Raw genomic sequence first — 17,985 nt, forward strand, 5'->3', positions numbered from 1 at the left:
ACCCTGCAGTTCCATCTAGAGACAGACTTTTGGACCAGAACCCACCACCTTCAAGCACTGGCTTTGCTTTTTTAAAAGGTGTTTCTCAGGTGATTCCTCTTGCAGCATCTGTTGACAAGGCTCTAAATAAATGTATCTGGCTCAAAGCAGACAGAAGAATCAGGGCAAATGTGCTAACAGACAAAGAGCTGAGAGGGCATGCTTTCTTCCCTTGCTTGCCCTGTAATTCCAGACTGAATCACTTCCATGCAGACTAGCTTTCCTCATTGAGAGTGAAGGGAGATGACTTGTATTGTTTTTGTTTGGGTTCGTATGGAAGATATTTAGAATTGCTGCAGAAGCAGAAAGTGCTGATATAACCTTTCTTTTCCTTCCCTCCTTTCCCCAGGGAGACCTATCCATCAGAAAAACCCTTTACTTGTTCAACTTCATTAATCATTTGAAGAGTCTTGAGTTAGGTATTTGGCTTCCCATGTGGCTCAGTGGTAAAGAATTTGCCTGTCAATGCAGGAGACACAGGAGATGTGGGTTTGATCCCCAGTTGAGAAGATCCCCTGGAGTAGGAAATGGCAACCTGCTGCAGTATTCTTGCCTCAAAAATTCCATAAACAGAGGAACCAGGCGGGCTACAGTCCATGGAGTCACAAAAGAGTCAGGCATGACCTAGCGACTGAACAAGCACGCACAAGTTAGGGATTATCACGCCCACAGGAAAGGAGCTAGGAAGCAAAGACATTTTATATTGTGGGCGATGGTTTGTGTATTTTGAGGTCTTTGGAGTTGAAAAGGGCATAGATGATTTATGCATTTTTTGTCATCACCATCGTTTTTCCAAACAAAATCAGACTTGAATTTCTCTTTCATTTTCATTTCAGTGAATCAATGAGCTGCTCCTGTGGTTGGACTCCATGCTACCTGCTCCCCCGGTCATGGCTTTGTTGTCAGCAGGATCAGAGAGGGGAACCAAGATGCAGCAAAAACATCTACTAGATACTAGGCTGTAAAGAAAAAAATGTCACCTGTCATTCAAGTTCTGCAAGGGTCAAGCCATCGACCACTGCAGATGCCCAACTATGGTGCACTGCCCCGAGGGGAGTTCAGGATGGAGAAAAGCAGGAAGCAACCTGTGCTTTAGATATACTGGCTCAACGGTTAACATGAATATCTAAGGAAAAATTTCAGTGACCTAAGATTCTCCCATCTTCTCATGCATCAGTTCAGTTCAGTCGCTCAGTCGTGTCCGACTCCTTGCGATCCCATGAATCGCAGCATGCCAGGCCTCCCTGTCCATCACCAACCTCCAGAGTTCACTCAGACTCACGTCCATCGAGTCAGTGATGCCATCCAGCCATCTCACCCTCTGTCGTCCCCTTCTCCTCCTGCCCCCAATCCCTTCCAGCATCAGAGTCTTTTCCAATGAGTCAACTCTTCACATGAGGTGGCCAAAGTACTGGAGTTTCAGCTTTAGCATCATTCCTTCCAATAAACACCCAGGACTTATCTCCTTTAGGATGGACTGGTTGGATCTCTTGCAGTCCAAGGGACGCTCAAGAGTCTTCTCCAACACCACAGTTCAAAAGCATCAATTCTTCGGTGCTCAGCTTTCTTCAGAGTCCAACTCTCACATCCATACATGACCACTGGAAAAACCATAGCCTTGACTAGACGGACCTTCTCATGCATAGAAAAGCACTAAAATCATTAACTTGAAACGTCTGATCTTTGTGATTATCAATCATATTTTTATGCTTGATTGCATGTTTTCCCCAGCAAAAAGAAAAGAGCATACATTTTCATCTTTTAACTTGGAATTTTAATTGTGTGCATAAATAGCAACAGGGGAATGAGGAGTTCTAAGGTTTATACTTTATCTTCAGATGGTTAGCTCACTTATGGTATGGGGTCACTCCAGATAGCAAAGAGACCCAGTATAATTCTCCTGCCTCTTCCCTTACCTCTTGGTGGGCTGTCCTGAGATCAAAGACTGAGCCTGGAGTCAGTGACAGAGATATCAATGGTTTGAAGGCTGGGGGAATGTCTGAAGCAAGGTCCTGCTTGACACGCTTTGGTGACACGCTTTGCTCCCATGGGCAGAAGGAGGTTAGCAGTTATAGGGGGAGTTAGGTCAGGTTGGCACAACGGTTACCAGGGAAATCTGCAAGGGGGTATGCCCTTCACTGCCCCTTTCATAAGCTGTTGGGAACAATCATTAGCTGAGGCCTGAGACAAGTATGTAGGAAGCTCAGTCACATGAGTAGGCTGTAGGTGAAGCAGGCACTGGTCCAGCAGAAGGTGGGGGTGGGTGGGGATGTACAGGGAGCAAGAGAACAGCCTTCTTGAGTGGCCTGACCATACACCTCTTCAGAGCAGTTCCTCAGAGCTTGCTGAGAAGCTGTCTCCTGGGCTATAGTCCTCAGTAAGATTCATGAATAAAACTTAACTCACAGCTTCTGCTTTTTGCATTTTTCTTTCAGTCAATAAGGCATTGTGCTGGGTGGCTTCATGTTATTGTTGTTTAGCCACCAAGTCATGTCCAACTCTGTGACTCCAAGGACTGTAGCCCGCCAGGCTCCTCTGTCCATGGGGATTCTCCAGGCAAGAATACTGAAGTGGGCTGCCATTTCCTCCTCCAGGGGACCTTTCCAACCCAGGGATTGAAAATGCGCCTCCTGCATTGGCAGGTGGATTCTTTACCACTGAGTCACCCGGGAAGCCCAGGGTTTCATGACATCCATTTAATTACCCATTTTATCTCCTTCTCATTAACAAAATCAACATGATAGCTATTATTATTATCTGAGTTTTATGGATAATGAAACTGAAGCTCAGAGAAGGTAAGGAATTCTGCTCTGATGCTGTGGCCAGGAAGCCTGAAACCAGGACCCGCAGCTTCCCTTTTTGGCCAGTTTCAGTGGCTTCTCGTTTCCTTTCCTCTCAGGCTCCTGTTACCACCAGCAACCATGAGGAAGAGCGATGCTTTAAATGGAATTACATCCAACGTGCGCTCCTGCTTCTGACATTATGGATCCAGGTAGTTAAAAAACCCTCCAAAAAAAAAATTATGAGGGAGACTTTCCCTGGTGGTCCAGTGGCTAAGACTCTGAGCTTCCAATGCAGGAGGCTCAGGTTCGATTTCTGGTCAGGGAACTATATCCCACATGGTGTAACGAAGAGTTCCCATGCTGCAGCTAAAGATCCTGCATGCCACGACTAAGACCCAGCACAGCCAAATTAATAAACAAATATTTTTTAAATATATTTAAAAATTATATTAAATTTAATAAAATTTAATTTAATTAATAAAATTAATACAACTTAATTTAATTAATAAAATTTAATTTAATTAATAAAATTAATCTTATTAAAAATTTAAAATATTGAAATTAAAAATATTTTAAAATATATTTAAAAACACATTAAGGTGCTTACCCTCCCATCATACTCTGGATTCTTGAGATGCTGTGCTTGCTGAGTGGCCACTTTGCCGTGGTCAAGGCACAGAGTGGGGACAAGGGGCTGGACAGCAGAAGGGATCTGTGACCCCGAATCAGTGTGGTTGAATTTATTTTGCCGTACTCAAATCATGCTTGGCATGGTTTCTGCAGCCACAGCTACTATTCTCATTGACTGGTAACTGTGCTTCCATGGAGCAGTCCTCCCTTGTTTGTCCCTGGGTCCCTGGGCCACATGCCAAAGCCCCAAGGGTAGCAGGAAGCTACCCTGTAGGACAGGAATAGTGCTGGCATCCTCCAGCCCTGTGACCCTGGGCAAGCTCCTCTCCATGTGTCCTGACCTGTGGGAGGGGAGGAAAAGAAGGCCTGAGAGATGGAGGAGGTGTAGGGGAAAACTGCAATGGAGGAATCCGGCAGCCTGGAGGGGTGGGGAAGGGGAGACAGCCTGCCACCCCATTCGCCCTTAGTGTTTTTCTCTATTACCCCGAAACACATCCTTTTTTGCTCTGAGTGGCTTCCAGGGTCCTCCAGATTACATGAGAGCCCCAACTAACCCTTTGCTGGAAAACAAACCCAGGCTGCAGGAGAGCTGGGCTGGGCTGGGGGTGTGAGTGCAAGAGTGGTAGGAGGGACAGGATCATCGGCAGCAGAGAACGGAAAGGACAGGAAAGGTCTGTTTACAGCTTCTAGTCTCTTCTAGCCACGAGGAAGGACTCTGAACTTTCACCCTGAATGTTTTTTTTTTTTTCAGTTTGATTTGCCAATGGCCTTGTTTCCAAACACCTAGACTGGCCTCATCTGTAACGTGGGGATCCAGAAGTCCTGACAATCCTCTGGGGCACAGAGTGTTCAGAAGACAAACAGGCAGCCTGAACACCAGTAGGAAAACTCAGGGGATGTGGGAGGGTTGGAGACTCTTCCCTCCCACCATATAGCTGCAGGGGAACTACTAGCTAGGTATTATAAACTGTGAGGATCAGGGAGGCAAATACACACTTTCGTTAAATCACCCAAGGAGTCTCTTTGCTTATGTTCATTCATTTGTTCAAAACATATTTTTGATTGAAATATACCTGATATATTGTGTAAATTTATGGTATACACTATGTTGGTGTGATACATTTATATACTGGACTATGATTGCCATTGTAGCCGTAGTTAGCATCTCTGTCACCTGTCACATAATTATCTGTGTGTGTGTGTGTGTGTGTGTGTGTGCGCGCGTGCGCGCATGTGGTGGGAGCAATTAAGACCTAGTCTCTAAGTTGGATCATTACAGTACAATATATATATTTTTTTTAACAGCACAATGATGTTGTCTATATTCACTAGACTGTGCATTAGGTCTCCAGGACTTAGATATCTACTAGTGGCAAGTCTGTGCCTCTAAACAGGTGGTGCTAGTGGTAAAGAATCCTCCTGCCAATGCAGGAGGCACAGGAGATGCAGGTCCAGTCCCTGGGTCAGGAAGATCCCCTGCAGAAGGAAATGGCAACCCACTCCAGTATTCTTGCCTGGAAAAATCTCATGGGTTTTTTTCTTTCCCTCCCACAGGGCTACAGTCCATGTGGTCACAAAGAGCTGGACATGACTGTGCCACTAAGCACATATGCCCTTAAACAACATCGCTCCCATTCCTTTGCCCCCAGGCCCTGGAAATCACCATTTTGCTTTCTGTTTTCACAAGGTCAGCTTTTTTTTTTCAGATTCCACATATAAGTGAGATCACACAGTATCTGTTTTCCTCTGTCTGACTTAGTTCACTCAGCATGAGATTCTCAAGGTCCGTCGTGTCGTCACAAATACCAGGATTTCCTTCTTTCTCGTGGCTGAATGAATAGTCCATTGTATGTGGATATCACGTCTTTACTACAAATACATTTCGAGTGCGTGCTGTGTTCTGTGTTGACTGAAAAAAGTAAATACATGAGACCTGTGAGTTAAGATTTATTGGGGGCAGAATGAGGACTCTAACCCAGAAGATGGCCTTTCAGATGGCTCTGGGAACTGCTCCAAAGAGATGGGGGAGGTCAGTATATATGTGATTTTGATGAAGGAAGATGCAGGCAAGCTCACATTTTGGCAGGTTGCTGCTAGTCACCTGGAGCAGGTGTCTTTTGTGCTTTTCTAAATGGGACAAGATGCAAGAATTTGGGTTCATAAAATCTTCTCCTGAGTATATCTAATTATCTGAGAGTCTGTTCTGCCCATTTTTCCAAGAGCACATCTTGCTTCATTCCTGATCTCTGCCCTGAACTCCTTTCAGGGGGAGTGTTGAAGGTCAGCGACTACAGGGGTTGTTGACTTCATCCTTGCAGAAGCAGATGGCGAGTGCCAGTTTCTAGTCAGCAGCCGGCACCATGCTAGGTGCTGGGACTGCTCCACTGGAGGCATCGGGACAAGGGGTTCTGCTCTGTACCCCAGTGGCAGACAGGCCGTGGCAAATTCATGGGCAGGGTGGTTATTGGGGCCACCTTGGGATCAATCCCCAAGGAGAAGGGGGCATGCACCTTTAGTTGAAGCTGCTCTCAGGGGCTGAGGCAATCCTGAAAGGGCCCTTCACTGCAAAGCTGTCTGCACGCAGCGCTCCCTGCAGACACATGTGGGTGGTACCTAGCTGTGTCTATACCCTCTAACACCACCCCACTACTCACGTTGTATAGTTATTAGAAGGAGTTGTCCTTGCTGTTGTTCAGGCACTCTTTGCAGCCCACCAGGCTCCTCTGTCCATGGGATTCTCCGGGGGAGAATCCTGGAGTGGGTTGCCACTTCCTTCTCCAGGGGGTCTTCCCTACCCAAGGACCGAACGTGCATCTCCTGCTTGGCAGGCAGATTCATTTTTTTTTAATAATTAATTTTAATTGGAGGATAATTACAATATTGTGATGATTTTTGCCATACATCAACATGAATCAGCCATGGTTACACATGTGTCCCCCCCAATCTTCAACCCCCCCACCTCCCTCCCACCTCCCATCCCACCCTATCTCTCTGGGTTGTCCCAGAGCAGTGGCTTTGGGTGCCCTGTTTCATGCATTGGACTCACACTGGTCATCTATTTTACATATGGCAATATACCTGTTTCAGTGCTATTCTCTGAAATCATCCCACCCTCGCCTTGGCAGGCAGATTCTTTACCACTGAGCCAGCAGAGAAGCCCATCAGGAGGAGAGAGTGAGTTAATTCTCACCACAGTGAAATGCATAGAAAGAGCTCAATACCATGTCATTGTGGTGTCCCTATTTCTAGAATAAACAAAGCAAAGTTTGGCCCTGAGGGAACTTGCAGTCGATCGAGGGGTTTCAGACAATCCCATGTGATAAGCATGTGTATGTGGGGGCCCAGGGACTCAAAAGGAGGGCCCCTCCACCCTTCTTGAGAAGGCTTTCCAAAAGGCAGGGGTGAGAGAGTTGGGGCCTGCAGGTTGAGCAGAGCTGCCCAGGCAGAGGAGGAAGGAGGGGCTTCAGGAGATGGGAGGCCCTGTGCAAAGGCCCAGAGGTGAGTGCCCTGGGGTGGCTGGAGAGGGGCCACTGGCAGGGCATGGGGAGTGGGTAAAGGCCCCCATCTGAGTCATTGACTCTGGCAATTGAAGGCCTTTGCCAAGGATGTGCCTTCTGCTATGAGTGCAACAATTGCCCTTCACTCTCTTGATTGGTGGGGCTGGAACCTGGTCTCGCAGACACCCTAGGCTTTAGAGCAGGGGAGGCCAGTGGGCAGGAACGGGGTGAGGGAGCCGCCCCCACCTGAGAGCTGTGCTGAGCCGCTTCCTGTGACCCGAGTCTTCATGGGCACCTGGGAGGGGTTGTCCTGTTGGCTGGCAATTGTCCATCCTCTGCTAACACAGGAGGGAGGGAGAAGGGGCCTGGGTTTTCCCTTTTGCCTGCTCTCAACCTCAGGAAGCAATCTGAGCACACCACAGGGAGTCAGGAAAGCAATCGCCTGCGTGGCCTTGAACCAATCACGTCAATTTCTGGAAACTGGGCATCCTTTTCTGTAAAATTATAAGTTTGAAATGAATGGTCCCTCTTTGCACTGGTATCTGAGTCAGAGGAATTTTCTCAGAGCCTGTTTCTTACAAAACCACGGGCACTGTCGTTTGATCCTTGTTTAGCTTTTATTTCTTCAAGGGGGTCGTTTCCTATTCTGCCTTCCCCTTGAGCTCTTAAGAAGCTCTCAAGGCCACTGACAATCAGAGGCCTGCCGCCTGCTCTCAAACTGCCCCCCACGGAGGAAACAGAAACAATGGGAATTGCTTCTCCAGCAGCCCGGGTCCCTGGCCAACGAGAGGTGTCCAAGTTGTTTATCTGGAACTATGGCTGTTCTCCCCAACACCCCCACACCCTCTGCCCCCTCTCCCTCTAGGCTGAGGTTCCCCATGGCCAGGACTGCCAGGATTGGTCAGGACTGGCCAGGAGAGGCCAGCTTCTGGTCTTCGCCCCTTTCCATCAGCCACTTCCCAGCCCTGCACCAGGAGTTATCTTATCTTTCCTAAGGCTCAGCTCAAGGCCTCCTCCTCCATGCAGCCTTCCCTGAGCTCTGCTGAATGAATTGGTTCTTCCGGACACAGCAGCAAGTCTTCACCCTGTTTTTTCTGCCCTCTGTTAGAGTTAGCTCTTAACACAGGTGATCCCACAGCCTTATGCTTGCATACAAATAGCAGCCCACTCCGGTAGTTTTGCCTGGAGAATCCCATGGACAGAGGAGCTAGGTGGGCTACAATCCATGGGGTTGCAAGAGTTGGACATGACTTAGCAACTTAAGAGATAGAGAGAGAGGGGCTCCCAAGTGGAGCCTGCTAACGCAGGAGACATAAAAGACGCAGGAGACATAAAAGATGCAGGTTCGATCCCTGGGTCAGGAAGATCCCCTGGAGAAGGGAATGGCAACCCACTCCAGTATTCTTGCCTAGAGAATCCCACGGACAGAGGAGCTTGGCGAGCTACAGTCCCCGGAGTAGCACAGAGTTGGACACGGCTGAAGCGACTTAGTACACACATACAAACGTGCTGGATGAATGTTACTGGTGAGAAAGGCAGGGACAGAAACAGCACAAAGCTCTGTAGGAAGGCTGGTGGTGCATCTGGGACAAAACTGGTCCCTCTTTACTGTTTTCTGGCCAATATAGAACAGAAATCTGTGCCGAGTGCACAGTCTCCAGACACCTCCATGGGATAGCCCTGCTCAGGAACAAGGAGGTAGGCGATCATGAAGTTCTCCTTGTGTGACTCCTGATAGCTCTAGAGACGAACCTGCTGCTGCCCTCAGCTGCCCGTCACCCTGAGCGTGTGGACTGTGTGTGTGAGTCACAGGGAGGGTGGGACCCTGAGTTTCACTTCAGGGCTCTGGTCACAGGCCTGCCCTAGCTATGACCTGGGAGGGAGTGGAGTTTGTTCCACGCACTGCCCAGCCTGCCTGACCAGCAGCAGGATGCCCAGAGGGAGTTGGGAGTGCAATAGGAGCCAATGAGTTCAGGGAGGTGAGGGCTGGGGGCTGTGGAGCTGGCGATGGGGATATCCTGCAGGGTTCTTAGTGACAGAAGGCACGGCTGCTGGCTTTGAATAGGTGAGGGTGGGACCTGACTTCTGTGATAAAGTCCCTATGAGGAGGGACTGTCATCAGCCCATTTCACAGATGAAAATACCAAAGCAGAGATGGTGAGAGACTTGCCTGACCCCTCTCCCTCCCCCACCACCATCAGAGGGTGTCACCTCCATCCCAGAGCCCTGTTCCAGGCCATCCCAAAAGGCATTTGCTTCACTCTCAGCTGCTCCCTCTTTAGGGGGTCTCCCTTGCCGCACTCGAGTCAAGCTCCATGAGAGCTGGGGCTGCTTGCTTCCCGGCTGCATCCTCAGTGCCTTCAAGATGCCTGGTGCACAGGATGAGTTCAATGAGGCTTTGCTGATGATGGGATAAGGAGAGAGGGAGTGCAGACAGCCTGGAGAGGGGCTGCTGGAGCACCTGATCCTGAGTTCTCGCCAAGGCTTGGTGGTCAAGGTTCCCATGGGAATTCCTGGGGGGTCTAAGCCAGCCTGCGGTCAGGTGTGTGGGTGTCTGCCTGGGACTTCTCCCCACCCCGCCAAGGCATTGCCCCTCAGAGAGTCAGAGAAGGGCGCTTGGCTGCCTGCTGTCATTCATTGATCAGTTTCTTCCGTCTTTCACGTATTCAGTCATTCAGCTGTCCACTAAGCATTACCTTCACACCTATTCTGGGTCGGACACTGCAATAGGAGAGCCTGCAAGTAACCAAGTTCGAGTGTCTGCCCCTTGCATCCTTGGGGGGAGAGACCAAAGGGAAAAGCAAATGAGTGTACAACTGCTACGGGAGAAGGAAGTGAGGGACCTTGAGAGGGTGGGCAGCCAGGCCTGTAGGAGGGCAGGGCGGCCTTGGGGCAGGGGTTCCCACCAGGGAGAAAGCTTTGCAAAGCTGTCAGAAGCAGGGCAGCCTGCAGGAGGTAGGGGGCTCAGAGAAAGGGGAGCCAGCGTGGCTGGAGCACCCAGAAAGGGAGAGGGTGGGAGGGGAGTTCTGGGGAGAGGTGAGAGGCAGGCAGCCAAGGGCCCCCTGGGCCTCAGCAGAGAGGGTGAATGGAGGGGCTGGTCCTCAGAAGGGATGGGGGGTGGTGGCGGTGGGATCCATGGTTTGGAAAGACTGTCCCCCCACCCTTAGCTGCCATGGGGACTGACTGGGCCTGGGTGGACCCTGCCCTGAGGGGCCTTCTGGGTCATTCTGCAGGCCGAGCCTGTGATCAGGGTCCCAGAAGGACAGCGCTCACCGGAGTCTCATTTTTTTTTTTTAATTTTTTTCTTTTGTGTGTATGTGTTTAATTGTTTGACAATGTTGTGTTAGTTTCTGCTGTACAGCAAAGTGTCCATGCATCCTCTCTCTCGGTCTTCCCCTGTCCCCATCCCCTCAGGTCATCACAGAGCACCGAGCTGAGCTCTCTGTGCTGTGCAGCAGCTTCCCACGAGCTATCTATTATTTTTTTAATGAACTGTTTCGGGTATTCTCTTATTTATTTTATTGGTAATTGGAGGATAATTGCTCTATAATATTGTGTTAGTTCCTACCACACCTCAGCCTGAGTCAGCCATAGGTAGACCCCTGTCCTCTCCCTCTTGAACCTCCCTCCCACCTCCCACCCCATCCCACCCCTCTAGGTTGTCCCAGAGCACCAGGTTTGAGCTCCCGAACTCACACTGCAAATTCCCACTGGGGATGTATATGTTTCACTGTTGCTCTTTCAACCCATTCATCCCTCCCTCTCCTTTCCCCATTGTATCCACAAGTCTCTACCAGCTTCATCTCTATTGCTGCACAAGGCAGTGTCTATACGTCAATGCCACTCTCCCAATTCATCCCATGCTCCCCTTCCGGCTCTGTGTTACACGTCCATTCTCTGCCTCTTCGTCTTTATTCCTGCCCTGCAAATAGGTTCATCAGTACCCTTTTGCTAGATTTGATATGTGTGCATTTTTAGAAGACAGAAGTGGTGGGACTTGCCAGGATGGATGGAGAGGAGAGGAACTGAAAAATTCTCTGGCTTCTGGCCCCAACAACAGGGGAAGTACCATCTGGGGAGGAGGGTAGAAACAGAAAAATGCCAAAAGTCTTTTGAGCTCAAGGCCAAAAGGGCCGTTTGTTTGTTTAATTTGTACAATGCCTATGTGCTGGGCCAGAAATACAATATACACAAAGCAGCCCTAGGTTTTTCTGCCTCAGCCACAGTATTTCCTGCACGGTTGTTGTCTTTTTTTACCTTGGAGCCTGGGCAGTCACATGACTGCCCCCGTCCCTGCCCTTGGCCTCCCAAAGGGAGACAGGGACTCAGTGTACACTCTTCCTGCTGGTCTCTGCTGGCACCGAGCTTGCTTAAAGACACATTCCAGGCCTGGGGGTGGGAGGGAGGGCAGGGAGGGTTGTTTGTGTGCATGCACCTGAGGAGGGCCGTGTGGAGGGAAGGAACATATGTAACTCAGTAAAGTCCAGGCCCTGCTGGGTGCTTAATATCACTGTGTTACTTAATGATCTTATAACTGAGCATGACCCTATGGGGCCTCCCCAGGACACGTCTTCCCCCTTATCCTCTGCTTTAGCTCCTCTCTGAGGAGAACAGTATCTGATGCACATTTCCTGAGTTGTTTTTCAGATGTGAAAACCCCCACCAAATGGAAGATGCTGACTACATGATGACCGTGAGTACACAGCCCCAGGACTGATAATGTTAACTCCTGTGACTCCACTCTGTTCCCTCATCATCAGCCAATTGTGCAGGATCTAATCACATATCCTGTGACCCCTGCCCTCACCTGGGTTTTTTAAAAATGCTTCGCAGAAACCCTTTGAGAAGCTTGGAGCTTTTTGGAGCATGAGCTACCCTTCTCCTTGCATGGCCCCACAATAAACCTTTCTCTGCTCCAAACTTGGACGTTTTGGTGTGTTTGACCTCACTGTACATCAGGGACATCAACTTGTGCTAATGATATAGATATTGTTGTCTCCATTATTTAAATAAGGAAACGGAGGTGGAGAGGCCTCACGAGTGTGCAAAGTCCTACATGGGACTGCTTAATTCCCATAAATCCAAACCCCACCTTCTTGGTCACGTTTTCCTTCCAGGTGGAGACTGACACTCTTTCTGCCCTGTATCCTTTCTTCCCCATCCTCCCACATACCTTATGCTGGATATCCAAGTGATCTTTACAGTCTACACCCCCCTCCCCCCAGCACCTTCTCATTGGAGGGTATCTGGGTCACCATGTTGGTTCTCCCCAAGCTCAGGTAGAAGCTCCTTTGTGCGGCTTCCAAAACAATTGGCCCTCACCAAGAGGAGAATGTGTGGACTCCCTGCTCCCTGGAGAAAGGTGTGTCCTGCTTTCTTCCCACCCCATTGCCTGTGTTATGCAATTAAGGGATGCTTCCCCTGGTGTTGTCTCAAGAGGAGGAGGAAGGGGAGAGCCAGCTGTGGGAAGTAGGGTTTGATGGGTCAGGATGAGAGGGCCTCAGGGGTCTAAGAGAGGATGTCCCTTGGGGAGCCTGCCATGTGGACTTTGGCACCAACAGCTTCAGCAGCTGCTGAACCCAGCATAACTCTGTGTGCTGGACCCAGATGTACCATGCATGGATTCTTTTAAACAGCCAAGGATTTAGATTCTTGAAAGGGCTTTTGTTTTCTTAGCATTTATTGTTTGTCTTCGGAATATTTTAGTCACTGAAGATTTGAATGGAAGAAAAGAGGAAAATGAAAAACATTGGTAATTCCACGAGCCAAAAAAACTACAGTGGGCTTTTGCCCGATCACTCTAGGTCAAGTCTTCAGCAGCATTGTGTGAAGTGATTGTGTGGCCTGCACCATAATCTATTATTATCACTTATTTAGGAAGTTTCCAACTATCTCTTTGAGAAAAATCTTTGCAAAGTGTTTTCCAAATGGTGTGACACTGTGGTGTGCCACGAAGCATGAAAAACCGAAGACTAAGGGGATACATAACCCACTCCAGTGTTCTCGCCTGGAGAATCCCAGGGACGGGGGAGCCTGGTGGGCTGCCATCTATGGGGTCTCACAGAGTCAGCCACGACTGAAGCGACTTAGCAGCTGGAGGCATTTTTCAACCACTGTAGAAGGGATGCATTGCTTGATAAATGACGCTGGGACAATTTGCTATTTATATATGTGTGCTCAGGCGTGTCCTACTCTTTGTGACCCCTTGGACTGTAGCTCACTAGGCTTTGTCCATGGAATTCTCCAGGCAGGAATATTGGAGTGGGTTGCCATTTCCTTCTCCAGGGGATCTTCCTGACCCAGGGATTGAAACCGAGTCTCCTGCATTATAGGGAGATTCTTTACCGCCTGAGCCACTCCACTTTTAGATTCTTTTCCAATGTAAATCATTACAGAACATTGAATAGAGTCCCCACAATGAGAGAGCATGTCAGGCCCACCAGTGGCTATAACCAAAAAGGTAGATAATAACAAAATTGTTGAAAATGTGGAGAAACAGAAACCCTCATACATTTTTGGTGGGAATGCAAAATGGTACAGACACTATACAAAACAGTTTGGTGACTCCTTGGAATGTTATACATGGAGTTGCCACATGACCCAGCAATTTCACTCACAAGTATATACCCTAAAAAATGTGAAAACGTATGTCCACACAAAACATGTGGACTTCAGCATCACAGTTATCCAAAATGTAAATAAAACCCAAGTGAAGATTAGAGCAAAGAAAGATAATGTAGCAGGGTGTTCTTTTGCCAGTATTGGAACATCACCCTGAAAGAACTGACAGTTATGAACTGACTGGTTTAGCCAGACGTGGGGAACAGTAGGCTAAACTGAAGAGGAATTATGCCAAAGAACTACTGCTGGAACTGGCTTCACTGCAGACTTCCTTTGTTCCTTTGGATGAAGCTATTAAGATAATCAATAGGTGTGTAAATGCCATTGAACATGTCATCATCCCCCAGACTGAATGTAGCATTGCTTATATCATCACAGAATTAGATGAGAGAGGAGTTCTGCAGGTTAAAGAAAGTGTGCACACGTGTTAAGTCACGTCAGTCGTGTCCAACTCTGTGCAACCCTATGGACTATAGCCTGCCAGGCTCCTCTGTCCATGGAGATTCTCCAGGCAAGAATACTGGAGTGGATTGGCATGCCCTCCTCCAGGGGATCTTCCCAACCCAAGGATTGAACCAGTGTCTCTTATGTTTCCTGCATTGGCAGGTGGGTTATTTACCACTAGTGCAAAAATACAGAAGAAGAAAAATATTCTTAAGGAAAAATCTGAGAAGGACTTGGAGCATCGAAGTGCAGCTGAGAGGTGATGGAGCCTGCTAAACTCTTGGCTGAAAGAAAAAGATAAGGACCTTCTGTTTGAATAAGCTTTCCTGCTCTGACTCTTTCAGAAGGCCTAACATGACATGGAACAACAGACTGGTTCCAAATAGGAATAGGAGTATGTCAAGGCTGTGTATTGTCACCCTGCTTATTTAACTTATATGCAGAGTACATCATGAGAAACGCTGGGCTGGAAGAAGCACAAGGTGGAATCAAGATTGCCGGGAGAAATATCAATAACCTCAGATATGCAGATGACACCACCCTTATGCAGAAAGTGAAGAGGAACTAAAAAGCCTCTTGATGAGAGTGAAAGAGGAGAGTGAAAAAGTTGGCTTAAAGCTCAACATTCAGAAAACGAAGGTCATGGCATCTGGTCCCATCACTTCATGGGAAATAGATGGGGAAACAGTGTCAGACTTTATTTTGGGGGGCTCCAAAATCACTGCAGATGGTAACTGCAGCCATGAAATTAAAAGATGCTTACTCCTTGGAAGAAAAGTTATGACCAACTTAGATAGCATATTGAAAAGCAGAGACATTACTTTGCCAACAAAGGTCCGTTTAGTCAAGGCTACGGTTTTTCCAGTGGTCATATATGGATGTGAGAGCTGGACTGTGAAGAAAGCTGAGCGCTGAAGAATTGATACTTTTGAACTGTGGTGTTGGAGAAGACTCTTGAGAGTCCCTTGGACTGCAAGGAGATCCAACCAGTCCACTCTGAAGGCGATCAGCCCTGGGATTTCTTTGGAAGGAATGATGCTAAAGCTGAAACTCCAGTACTTTGGCACATCATGCGAAGAGTTGACTCATTGGGAAAGACTCTGATGCTGGGAGGGATTGGGGGCAGGAGGAGAAGGGGACGACAGAGGATGAGATGGCTGGATGGTATCACTGACTCGATGGACGTGAGTCTGAGTGAACTCCGGGAGTTGGTGATGGACAGGGAGGCCTGGCGTGCTGCGACTCACGGGGTCGCAAGGAGTCCGACACGACTGAGCGACTGAACTGAACTGAACTGAACATGACACCATCTTAATCATGGTGTGTAGGTTAGGTGTGCGTGGCTATTTATTTTTGGCCTAAGGCTTTACAATTTCCCTAGATGTCCATTTATGGAATTACCTTTGCAGGATCATATTCAACAACCATTTATCATCAGTGAGAACTTGCCCAGAAACTTGCAGATTTTGTTCTGCAGAAGTGTCACCCTACTTCACTTACCAATCTGTTGGAACTGATTTGCTTACCAAACATGTTAAGAAATTCCCCTTAGGAAACAGCAGTGGTCTCAGGCCAACACACACAGGCCAGCAACTGCTGGAGACTCTTTGTTCCTATGTACTCACACACTTTGGCACCACACCCTGAGATTGCTACAGCCACTCTTGTGTTTGTTACTGTGGGACTTGTCTCCTCAAGCTTCATGAAAACCTTTACTTGTTTTTCCTTGATTAACAGGCCTCTGTCTTGTCTGTCATGGGAACAGTTCTGTGAATTCACATGTGACTATGGTGTAAACAATAAAATGAATTAAAATGAAAAAAAATTGTAGCAGCTCTGGATACTGACACACATTCACACAATTTATGTATCTGTTTCACCACTGATGGACATTTGGTGGGTTGTTTTAAGCTATTACCAATAATGTTTGCAAAAATATTCTTGTACGCATCTGAGTTTTCTAGTCCACTATTACTATAGTAGACTACTAGTCTACTATAAACCAAACTGCTGTTTTTATAATGACTGATGCTATGACTGTCAGAGACTCTACTTTGAGTCACTGCTTTCTCAGATCTTCAAGATACTGAAAAAAAAGGGAGTGGTCAGTTTGGTCTACAGGAACTTGAGAAATGTTATTGATCTCATCACGGTCACCTTGAAGGCAGGATTGTTTCTGTTTATCATTAGCATCTACCAGATATAATTGGTATGGAAGTGGGTTCCATACCATGTCAAGTCAAGATAAAGTAATGAACCTTTCCTGAAGGTTTTAAAGATGAAGCTTATGTTTCCTTATTGTAATATCTTCTGCTAATTAACCCACTCTGTGGTATGACCCCACAAACCGTCCAATGAGTCTTAACAAAAACAGCCAGTGTGGGGAGATTTTGATACTTATATTTTGAGTCCTTTGAGTCCTGAAATCTTAAAAAATAATATCTTAATAACTAGCTAGAAAAGTTCTAGACTCTAGCCTTGTGGGTTCCCTCTGTAACACTTGAAATCCATAAGACCTTCCCCACAGAATATAAACATCCAAAAGCACACACATTCCTGTACATATAATTGGGGAAAGCTGGTCCTTTCTTCATTGTTCTTCAATATTAAAACAAGCTGTAAAGGTGGGAAGGAGGTTCACAAGGGAGGGAACACATGAATAGTTATGGCTGATTCACATCGTTGTATGACAGAAACCAATGCAAAATTGTAAAGCTATTATCCTACAATTAAACTTTTTTAAAAAAGCAAAAAAACCAAGTCATAAATACTTTGAACTGGAAGAAGTTATTTAGAAGCAGTGTAAATAAATTAGGAAAAATGTAGAATATGAGAGCAAGCGTTTGTCATTATGAAACTTTTAACTAGGGGAACAATTGGACAAAAAGTAGGTTTTAGGCCTTAAAAAAGCATTATTCAAGCCACAAAAGAGGGAAACACCCTTAGGTGTGACATGTGTAAAAATCCTCTCTTCCTCTAGCAGCAGTCACCCAAAATTTGATTATGGGGTTGTGCATTTCCTTTTTAAACTTCTTTAAATAACTGTATTATGGTGCTATGGTGAGTTCCCCCATTCAAAAGGATGCTTTGGAGGGGAATTCCCTGGTGGCCCAGATGGTAAAGAATCTGCCTGCAATGCAGGAGACCTGGGCTTGATCCCTGGGTTGGGAAGATCCCCTGGAGAAGGGAATGGCTACCCGCTCCAGTATTCTTGCCTGGAGAATTCCATGAACAGAGGAGCCCAGTGGGCTACAGTTCATGGGTTCGCAAAGAGTTGGACATGTCTTAGCAACTAACACTTGAATCACTAGATTCCAAACTCCCACAAAACTTTACTGATTTTCACCTTGTATTTTATTTATTACTTTATTCATGCATTTACTTTACACACTTGATTGTAAGTTTATAGGGAGAAGAATGCCTCCAAATTCATTTTGTAACCCTACTGAATCCTGCATATAATAAACATGTGCGTGCATGCTCAGTAGCTTCAGTTGCGTCTGAATCTTTGCAACCCCATGGACTGTAGCCTGCCAGGCCTCCTCTGGCCATGGGATTCTCCAGGCAAGAATACTAGAGTGGGTTGCCATGCCCTCCACCAGGGGATCTTCCCAACCTGGGAATCGAACCCGTGTCTCCTTCGTCTCCTGCATTGCAGGCAGATTACCCACTGAGCCACCTGGGAAGCCCAATATAATAAATGTTCAACCATAATTCATGCATATCAATATTAAAGATTGTGATGGACAGACGTGAAAAGAGATTCACGCAGGGAAGACAGATGGTTTGGGGTGGAGGGGACACTTTACTAAACCTACTGGTTCTCTCTTCTCATTCTGAGACAGAGAGTGAGATACACATTTTCAAGCTATCAGACGCTGTTGTCCAAAGTGAGAGTTTGTCTTCCTGCTTGTCACAAAAGATTCTTTCAAAGGTAGCAATTGTGGAGTTAGTTTTAAAGTAGCATTCTC

General features: G+C 47.2%; 1 protein-coding gene across 2 annotated transcripts in view; it reads left to right on the top strand.

Annotated features, from left to right (window-relative positions):
- The window catches only part of C12H1orf115 (chromosome 12 C1orf115 homolog), a 30,134-nt gene extending 14,295 nt beyond the window's left edge, over nucleotides 1-15,839 (top strand). Inside the window, exons 2-3 of one of the 2 annotated variants that reach the window (XM_069544629.1) lie at nucleotides 2,939-3,031; nucleotides 4,204-4,542. In XM_069544629.1, coding sequence (XP_069400730.1) covers nucleotides 2,939-3,031; nucleotides 4,204-4,239 — 129 coding nt within the window. In that variant the 3' untranslated portion in view covers nucleotides 4,240-4,542. Of the gene's footprint in view, nucleotides 1-2,938; nucleotides 3,032-4,203; nucleotides 4,543-11,596 lie in introns of those variants that run through there. The other variant, XM_069544631.1, reaches the window with a different exon arrangement.
- Nucleotides 15,840-17,985: the final 2,146 nt, after the last annotated feature.

Source organism: Ovis canadensis, chromosome 12 (genome assembly GCF_042477335.2).
Source record: "Ovis canadensis isolate MfBH-ARS-UI-01 breed Bighorn chromosome 12, ARS-UI_OviCan_v2, whole genome shotgun sequence".
Lineage (NCBI taxonomy): Eukaryota > Metazoa > Chordata > Mammalia > Artiodactyla > Bovidae > Ovis > Ovis canadensis.